Here is a 10,166-nt window from a genome sequence, read left to right on the forward strand (position 1 = left end):
TAATCCCCGCGCTTGGGAGGCGGAGGCAGGAGGATCGCGCAGGTTCGAAGCCAGCCGCGCTGGCGTAAGAGACCCTGTTTCAAAAATATAAAATAGGTCTGGGAGTGTAGCCCGGAGGAAGGAGGGCTTCCAGGAACCCCAGTACCACCAAAAAAAAAAAAAAAGGAAATTGAGTTGGTTCTGATTGTGAGAATCAAAGGGTGCAAAAACATGGGAGATAGCTGGGCGTGGCGGCGCACGCTTGTAATCCCAGCATTTGGGAGGCTAAGACAGGAGGATCGTGGTTGGTGGACAGCCTCAGCTACTAAGTGAGGCCCATTGCAACTCAGTGAGAACTTGTTCCAAAATAAAGAATAAAAGAAAATAGGGCTGGGGATGTAGCTCAGACACAGAATGCCCCTGGGTTCCATCTCCAGTGCCGCCAAAAAAAACAAATAACAATTAAAAAAAAAAAAAATGGGAGATCCTAAACTAGATCTGTTAAAGGAGCCTTTGTCATTTATTCAGCAAACACTGCCATTTTATGCACAAAAATTTTAAATAACTGGATGAAATGCACCGCAATCACAAAATTAGGGTACTGCAAACACCGGTAAATACAGCCCTTGAATCTAGCAGGAGATGAAAGGAGACAACTTTCAAGTGCTGTGAGGTAGAGCGTGGCAGCATCTTGTGACTGAGGTGATCAGGGAAGCCTAGCAACACCAAAAGGACTGCTCCTCATCTCATAAGAAGCCAAAGTTCCCAGCAGGCTCTATCATTTTGCCAGAAAAGGACATTTACATTTAGAATATGAATAATTTCCTTGGCTCCAGCATAACAGCTTCACACAATGTGATTTACACTTACTTAACTTTGACCTTCACCTTCTAATAATATCTGGATCTGCAGAAAGGCAGCCTGTTCCCATCAAATGTCAACAAGGGGACAGGGGGTAGTTACAGTCTGATAAGCTGGTGAAGCCCAAGGCCCTAGGACGTATTCAGGCCTGTGCCTGGGAGGTCCAGCCCAGCACTCACTGGAATTGCACAGAAGTTTACTTCAAATTGTCAGCAAAAGCAGTATCTACTTTCAGGCAAACAGAAAATATAAAAATACATTCATTTTATTTTAGAAAAACAGACTAAGTAAGCTTATCATCAATTGGCCTGTGAGTTTCAGAGAACTCACAGAAAACAGGTTCTGGAGACCAGGGGCCTACTTGCATCTTGAAGCAGACGCAGGTCCAGTGGAGGACGTGATTCAGGAGGACCTCTCCTCTGACAGTGGGGCTGGCCACATTTATGTGAGCTGTCCAGCAAGCCAGGGCCTGGGAAGATCAGACTCTCTGGGGCTGACCGCAAGAGTAGGAGTGGAAGAGAACAAGCCATTTGCCTGCATTTTCCATGTTCCGTTTGCTAGTTTCACTGCTGGGCGGTGATCTCTTTTCCTGTCACCTTCTTTCAGCCCAGAGAGCTTGAGTCTTCTCTTGCTTATCCCCAAGCCACCCTATCTCCCATGGGCTCTACTCCTGGGGGGATCGGCCCTGGTGGCATCTTCTGCCCCTGGGCCAGAGCTGCTGGAGTCAGGGCCTGCTGGCAGAGGTGAGTCCAGGTGGCGACTGTAGTGGTTTGCTACTAAGTTCTTGCTTGCTGTCCTGATTTCTTTACCTGGAGAGAGGAGGAACTGCTTAAAGCACTCTTCTTCTTTTTGTTGTTGTTGCCATACTAGGGATGGAACCCAGGGGCATTCTACCTCTGAGCGACACCCCAGCCCTATTTTTTATTCTTTATTTTAAAACAGGGTCTCACTGAGTTGCAAAGAGCCTTACTAACTAGCTGAGGCTGTTCACGAACCGTGATCCTCCCGTCTCAGCCTCCTGAGTGCTGAGATTACAAACGTGCGTCACCACGCCCGGCAAAGCACCCTTGTTCCTTAAGCCCATCTGTCACCCATCAAGTTCAGGCTCCTCTGGGTGGGAAGAAATGGGGCCCTGTTCCCTGCTCCAGCTCCCTCCGCACTGTCATCGTTCTACATGGAATTCAGGGCTGCAGGGCATGGCAGCTCAGAAGCCCAGATGTCAAGGGTAAAGGGACCAGACTTACCTAGTAGGGCCAGGGACTGCAACCTTCCTGGAGGGCTGCAGACCACCTCGAGCGGAGCCAGTGACAGGAAGATTCAGTCGCTGGGAAGCAGGAACTTGACGGGTTAATAAAAAAGATGAGTTAGAAGAAAGTGCAACTGACTTTCTCAAAAAGAAATACTAGATGAAGGCAGAATGCCCGCCCAAAACCAAGAGTGTTTAGAATCCAAGGGTCAGATCCTGGCCAGCTCAACGTTCAATGCCTAACTCAGTCTCCCCGTCTTCAAATGCAATGGTAAAGAAGACGACCAAAGGAGTCGCTGTTGCTACCTGTGGGGAACAAGGCCAGGCCGGGCCAGGACAGGTATTCTTCCTCCTGATTGTATGTGTGTGTATATATATATATGTGTGTGTGTGTGTGTGTGTGTGTTACTAGGCACTGAATCCAGGGTCATTCTACCTCTGAGCCATATCCCAGCCCTTTTTATTTTGAAAGACCATCACTAAGTAGCTGAGTCTAGTCTTGACCTGCAATCTCCTGACTCTGCCTTCTAAGTACTGGGATTTTGTATGTGTGTGTATATATGTGTGTGTGTGTGTGTGTGTGTGTGTGTGTGTGTGTGTGTGTGTGTGTTACTAGGCACTGAATCCAGGGTCATTCTACCTCTGAGCCATATCCCAGCCCTTTTTATTTTGAAAGACCATCACTAAGTAGCTGAGTCTAGTCTTGACCTGCAATCTCCTGACTCTGCCTTCTAAGTACTGGGATTACACGTGTGTGTCACCACACCCAGCCTTCCTCCTCCTGATTTCTATTTTTATTTATTTTTTCTGTAGTACTGGGGATTGAACCCAGAGGTATCCTACCTCCAAGCTACACCCGCAGCCCTACTTTTTTTTTTTTTTTTTAAGTACTGGGGATAGAACCCAGGGGCATTCTACGTCTGAGCTATATCCCAGCCCTATTTTTTTATTCTTTATTTTGAAACAGGTTCTCACTAAGCTGCAGAGGGCCTCACTAAGTAGCTGAGGCTAGCCACGAACCTTCAATCCTCTTACTTCAGCTTCCCAAGTACTGGGATGACAAGCGTGCACCACCACGCCGGCTCTTTCTCCTGATTTCTTATGTCTACTCTTTCTTACCTCTGTGCCCTGCGGTGCTTGGTCTTGGAAGCCCTTTCCGAGTTGACATAGAATCAGGAGCTAGGGCACCTCTGCCAGGTGGTACACTCCGGCTGGCGAGAGGCATTCGGCTGGGGGGCCTGGGGATGGCTGAGGGAACGGGCAGCCGAGTGGAAGACTTAGCAGCTGCCCCGGGTGGCCGGGACAGGCGCTGAGTGTTGCTGGCTGAGGGCTGCGGGGCCAAGGCTGGTCTGACAGAGGTAGGTGGGCCTGGTGGAGAGGAGCAGAGGCATCTCAAGGTGAGTTCCACTTCCTCCTGCCCACTCCCCAGACCCCGCCACCCGCAGCTCTGCTGCCCTGGTCTTACTTGCTGCCGTCCTCACACTAGGTCCAGCTTTCCCCCGGGATGGAGGAGTTGATCTTGCAAGAGGAGACGATGCTGGGCTTTTGGACACAGGTAACGGATTGCAAGTGGGCGACTCCTGAAACACAAGGAGAGAGAAAGAGAAATGAACTAGAATGGAGAAAGTATCTGTCCTGTTGGCATAAGGGATTAAGGACTACAAGAGGGAGCTGGCTAGATCCCAGTAAGGAAGTGGAGAATTTAGCTGCCAACATCATCATCATCCTCACTGCCACCCATACCCCTTGTACTGACAGCTTATTATAGTCAACAGAAAGCCTGGATATCAAAACTGTGATAAGGGCTTCCTGATGCTATCTCATTTCATTCCAATAATTCCAGAGGTAGAATTATTATCTCCACTTTTTTTTTTTTTGGCAGTACTGGGAATGAACCCAGGGCCATTCTACTTCCAAGCCACACCCCCAGCCCTATTTTTAATTCTTTATTTGGAAACAGGGTCTCACTAAGTTGTAGAGGGTCTCACTAAGCAGCTGAGGCTGGTCGCAAACCCGTGATCCTCCTCTCTCAGCCTCCCAACTACTGGGATTATGAGTGTATACTGCCAGGCCCAGCTTATTATCCCCATTTGACAAGTGAGGAAACTGCCCTAAGCCTACAGCATGTCATGAGCTGTGCTTAGGGAGGCACACGCAGCTCAACCCTGCAAACTCACCCTCTTCATACTGGCAGGTCTTTTTCCCGGCGTCATCCGAGGAGCCCTGGTTGACCCCTTCCTATCGCTGCCCCGGAGTCGAGGTGTCAGGCTGCCTGGGGAGGGTGTGCTCCAACCCAAAGAGCTGACAGTAGGCAGGAGGTCTCGGACAGGGCTATCTTTCAGCACAAAGGTCTCCCGCCTAGGGCTGGGCTTCCCTCGAAGAGGCCCCCGACCCTCCGCTGAGCTCTCCCGCTCCTGCAGCGCACACTGCTCCAGCTGAGCTGCCAGCCGGTTGGCTTCATCCAGGATCTCCTCCAGCTTCTCCGGGCTGAGGGGGCCAAGGCTGAACCTCACAGCCTGGGGGGCAGGGGCCACCGCATTCAGGTCACTTCTGTGGGAGAGGCCCCGTCGTTGGGGTTTCTCTGGAGTCACCAACACGGCTGTGTCTTCCTCCTCACGACTGAGAAAACAAACACGGCACCAAACCCACACAAGTCCAGTGGCAGAGCACTCCTGGGTTCTCTCAGTACCCAGTACTGAGAACACACGCACATGCACGCACACGCAACGGGGGATATACTTCTGAGAGAATCTCAATATACCTAAAATAAGCCGAGCATGGTGGCGCACGTTTTAATCCCAGCATTCGGGAGGCTGAGACAGGAGGATCACGGTTCATGGACAGCCTCAGCTACTTAGTGAGGCCCTCTGCAACTCAGTAAGACCCGGTTTCAAAATAAAGAATAAAAAATAAGGCAGGGGGTGTAGCTCAGAGGTTGAATGACCCTGGGTTCCATCCCCAGACCCTGCAAAAAAAAAAAAAAAAAAAAAAAAAAACCTAAAATTAAAAATGCTTCAGTGCTTCCTTAACTTGAAGAATCACAAGGGAGGAAACCCGGCAAATTCGGCACTTGCATATTGAGTGTGCCTACGGAAACAAGTGTCCTCCCACAGGGCAATGGCTAAGCACATAACAGAGACCAGGAGACTGGGCAAGGAAGGCTGAGCAAAACCCCTGTTACAGGGCCACCCCAAACCCTGATGCCCATTCCAGCTGCACGATCTGGCCTCTAGGTGATGAGACACTTGGTTCTAGGAGTCCTAATAGACCTTCAGCATTTGCTGTCATTGAAAATGATGCCAGGGTGAGATGCCCCAGGTCCATTTACCCTTCTTAACACCTGAAATCATTGCAGCTTCTCCCCTCTCTCCCCTCAAAAACAGTGTGCTAGACACCCGAGACTACCAGTTACCCAATAGCCTCAGTGCACAAATCCTGCTAAACTACCAGCTTTGGCTCCAGAGGCCAATACTTCAGCAGTTAGAAGTTACAAGCCGGCATGGTGTGCACACCTAATACTTAAGAGGCTGAGACAGGAGGATTGCAGGTTCAGGGACAGCCTCACCAAGCAGTGAGATTCTCACCAACCTAGTGAGGCCCTGTTTCAAAATAAAAATAAAAAAATTGGGCTGGGGTGTAGTTCAAAGGTAGAATGCCCCTGGGTTCAATCTCCAGTATCACACACACACACACACACACACACACACACACACACACACACACAAAGTTACAGACAAGCCGGGCGTGGTGGCACACACTTGTAATCCCAGCATTCGGGAGGCTGGGACAGGAGGATGGAGGTTCGCAGACAGCCTCAGCTATTTAGTGAGGCCCTCTGTAACTTAGTGAGACCCTGTTTCAAAATAAAGAATTAAAAAATAGGCCTGGGGGTGTAGCTCAGAGGTAAAATGCCCCTGGGTTCCATCCCCAGGACCGCAAAAAAAAAAAAAAAAAAAAAAAAAGTTACAGACAAAGGTGTGTAGGGAAAAAAGGAGCTGGTACCTGTCAGATGGGGACAGTGTTCCAAAGTCCAAGGTCTCATCCACAATAAACTTGACATCTGAAGGAGAAAGAGTAAATGACAGTCACTGGTTCCCGACCCCCTGCTTTCTAGACAAGGGCCTCATTTTTCCCTCCAGGGCTTCTTTACCTTCCTCCAAATCCTCCATGTCAGGCCAGGGGAGAGCGTCAGCTTAGATGTGAGCTGCAGAGAAAACACACCTTTCCTCAGGTATCCATCTTGCCCAAGGCGCCCAGCTAATTTCAGGGTGCACGCCAAGGACGGGGAGGGGGTGTCCTGGAGCCAAAGCGAGCGCCCAGGAGTGGCACCTGTTCCAGTAACTACTGGGTTACCTCGTGGAAAGGTGCAGAGCGCTCCCGCACCCCCACCCGGTGGCCCTCCGGGACCCCTGCGCCCCCCACTTTCCTCCCCGCACTATCCTCCGCGTTCTTCCTCTCCCCTGCCCATATTTCCACTCCGCGGGCACCACGCGGACACCACACCCGCGGCCCATCCACACTTCCCTCTTCCCGCCCCCTTACCTTCCAGCAGGAGCTTTCTTTCCACCACCTAACTCCCGGGAATCCGCTCCTAGGGGGCGGGGCTCCTTTCGAATTTCCTAGGCCCCACCCACTCCTGCCACGCGCGCACGGTGATTGGCGGGTGGGAAGGGGCGTGGCCACGGCGCGAAGCCGCCCGGGACTCTGCAGGTGGGAGCGAGCTCGGGAGCCGGCGGCGGCGAGCTGAGCGCGGCCCCGAGCGCGGCGGGGGCGGGCCCGGGGGCGGGGCCTCGCGGCGGCGCGCACGAACACCGGCCAATGAGGGAGGGCTTCGCGCCGCCCGCCCTCGGCTCGGTCGGTCGGGGCGCGGAGACTCGGCCCCGGGCCTGCTCGAGTGCCTGGCTTCCCCACTTGCGATTTTTCCAAGTTAAGGGGCACGGAAGCATTTGAGTATATTGAGATTCTCTAAAGTACATCCTCCGTTGGGCGCGCGCGTGTTTTCTTGGTAGTGGGGGTGAACCCAGGAGCACTCTACCACTGAGCTGCAACCCCAATCCTTTTTTTTGGTTTTTGGTTTTTGGTTTTTCGGGTCTGGGGATGGAACCCAGAGGCGTTTGATCTCCGAGCTACACCCCCTGCCCTATTTTTTTTTCTTCTCTATTTTGAAACAAGGTCTCACTGAGTTGCGAAGGGCCTCACTAAGTAGCTGAGGCTGTCTACGCCCGCCTCTATCTTACTTTTTAAAACAGGGTTTCACCAAGTTACAGATGACCTCACTAAATGCTAAGGCTGGTCTCCAATCTGCAATCCTCCTGTCTCTGCCTACCAAGTACTGAGATTACAAGCGTGCACCACGCCCCGCTATTTTTTTTGCGGGGGGGGGTACTGGATATTGAACCCAGAAGCATTTTCCTCCAAGCTACACCCTCAACATCCCCCCTTTTTTCTCTCAAAACAAGTTCTTGTTAAGTTGCTGAGAGTATGACGAAATACTGATGCTGTCCTGGAACCTGCCATCCTGTCTCAGCCTCGCAAGTACAGTGGCTACAGGTGTGTCCCACCTGGTCAGCTCCTGCTTTGTTATTTTAAAGCAAGACCATTAGGTATTAAGAAACTGGCTTTGGCCGGGCGTGGCGGTGCACCCTTGTAATCCCCATGCTTGGGAGGCAGAGACAAGAGAATCGCGCAGGTTTGAAGCCAGCCACGCTGGTTTAAGAGACCCTGTTTCCAAATAAAAGTATAAAAATAGGTCTGGGAGTGTAGCCCGGAGGTAGAAGGGTTTCCAGGAATCCCAGTACGAAAGAAAGAAAGAAAGAAAGAAAGAAAGAAAGAAAGAAAGAAAGAAAGAAAGAAAGAAAGAAAGAAAGAGGAAAAAAAGAAAAAAACTGGCTTTGTACACGAGGAGATAGGTGTTCAACTCTAACCATGACTGTCTACAAAGCAGGCAGGCTGCAGTATACCTGCCCTCTTGGGCCTCTGTTCACTTATTTGTGGAACAAGGAAGGGTTAGGAGATTAATTATAACATCAAGGTTTGTTTTTGTTTTGCGGTACTAGAGATGGAACGCAGGGGCATTCTATGTCTGAGCTCCACTCCCAGCCCTATTTTTTAGTCTTTATTTTGAAGCAGGGTCTCACTGAGTTGCAGAGGGCCTCACTAAGTAGTAGCTGAGGCTGGCTGTGGACTGAGATCCTCCTGTCTCAGCCTCCTGAATGCTGGGATTACAAGCGTGCGCCACCACGCCTGGTTCAAATTATGATTTTTGAAAGATATTGTCATACCAGGGTAAAAGAAAAAAAGCAACAGAACTAACTACTCTCACTTCTGTCAGAATGATGGCAAAGCCAGGAAATACAAATTTCAGCCACACAAGTTCTTTGGCTAGCATAAGGCCACTACTCTGGGAAATATTTGATATTTGTGGTCCTGGGCATTGAACCAATTCTACCTCTGAGCAACATCCCCAGCCCTTTTATTTTATTTTATTTTTTGTTTTGAAACAGGGTCTTGCTAAGTTGCTGATAGCCTCACCAAGCTGCTGCGGCTGGTCTCAAATCTGTACTCTGTCTCAGCCTCCAAAATTCTAGGATTCTAGGCATGTACCACCATCTCCAGCTCCCCTGACATTCTTAAGCAGGGGTCCTGTAAGTGCATTATCCCTACAAATAATTTGCATGACTATTTTCTCAAGGATGCTACGTAAGCAGTAGTACTCTATATGTATAGGAAGATGTGCTTTGTGATACACAGTGGATTCCTGTGACATGGGGCTTAATTCTGGTGGAGCTCCAGTTGAACAAGGTTGGAATAGATATGTTGCCTCAACTGAAAATCTTAGTCTGAACTGAAAAGCCCTTCCACACCTTTCTCAGCTCAGTCATATTCTTTTCCTCCTGAAAACCTTTCTTAATGTTTAGTGCCAGCCAAGCGTGGTGGCACACACTTGTCATCCCAGTACTTGGGAGGCTGAGACAGGAAGATCACAGGTTTGAGACCAACATCAGCAACTTGTGAGGCTTTCCACAACTCAGTGAGACCCTGTTACAAAATAAAGAATAAGCCGGGCGTGGTGGCGCACGCTTGTAATCCCCTAAATAGCTGAGGCTACTTGGGAGGCTGAGACAGGAGGATCGCACAGGTTCGAAGCCAGCCTCAGCTGCTTAGTGAGGCTCTCAGCAACTTAGTGAGACTCTGTTTCCAAATAAAATATAAAACAGGTCTGGGAGTATAGCCCGGAGGTAGAAAGCCTCTGGGTTCCACCCCTAGTACCACCAAAAAAGAAAGAAAGAAAGAAAGAAAGAAAGAAAGAAAGAAAGAAAGAAAGAAAGAAGGAAAGAAATGGGGCTGGGGATATGGTTTGGAAGCAGCATGCCCGGGTTGGATTCCCAGTACCACACACACACAAAAATTTACTGCCTCTTGGAAAAAAATTATTTCTTAAACCAATGATTCCAACCCAGACCCACTGGATGAAAGAGTTGAAAGGAAACAGAGAAGTCTTGGAGTCACATCCCAGCTCTGCTGCTTACAATTGTATGATATATGTATTTCAACTTCTTTCTTCATTTTTTTTTTTTTGTTGTTGTTGTTTTTGTTTTGCAGTACTGGGCATGAAACCCAGGGACATTCTACCTCCGAGCTAGACTCCAGCCCTATTTCTTATTCTTTATTTTGAAACCAGGTCTCACTGAGTTGCAAAGGGCCTCACTAAGTAGCTGAGGCTGTCCGGGAACCGCGATCCTCCAGGTCTCAGCCTCACATATGCTGGGATTCCAGGCGTGCGCCACTACCCCTGGTTTAAACTTCCCCGTTTGTAAAATTAAGAGTAAAAGAGATGAAACACTTAATTCAGTGCCTGATGCAAGAAGGCTGTTTTAGTTATCTTTTTGTTTACTGTTCATATTATTTTTGTTTACTTGTTCGGTTTTTTTTTGTTGTTTGTTTGTTTGGTTTTGGTGGTACTGGGGTTCCTGGAAACTCTCCTACCTCCAGGCTACATTCCCAGACCTATTTTATATTTTTATTTGGAAACAGGGTCTCTTAAGCCAGCGGGGCTGGCTTTGAACCAGCACGATCCTCC

At 49.5% G+C, this 10,166-nt stretch overlaps 1 protein-coding gene across 1 annotated transcript; it reads right to left on the reverse strand.

Annotated features, from left to right (window-relative positions):
* Window positions 1-2,080: 2,080 nt before the first annotated feature.
* PSRC1 (proline and serine rich coiled-coil 1) lies at window positions 2,081-6,255 on the reverse strand (the record flags this gene model as incomplete). Its single annotated transcript, XM_080692835.1, has 6 exons — window positions 2,081-2,178; window positions 3,206-3,454; window positions 3,552-3,666; window positions 4,264-4,705; window positions 6,089-6,146; window positions 6,237-6,255. The coding sequence occupies 6 exons, from the start codon at window positions 6,253-6,255 to the stop codon at window positions 2,081-2,083; spliced, it is 981 nt and encodes a 326-aa protein (XP_080548961.1).
* Window positions 6,256-10,166: the final 3,911 nt, after the last annotated feature.

Source organism: Muscardinus avellanarius, assembly GCF_963383645.1.
Source record: "Muscardinus avellanarius genome assembly, chromosome: 3".
Classification (NCBI taxonomy): Eukaryota; Metazoa; Chordata; class Mammalia; order Rodentia; family Gliridae; genus Muscardinus; species Muscardinus avellanarius.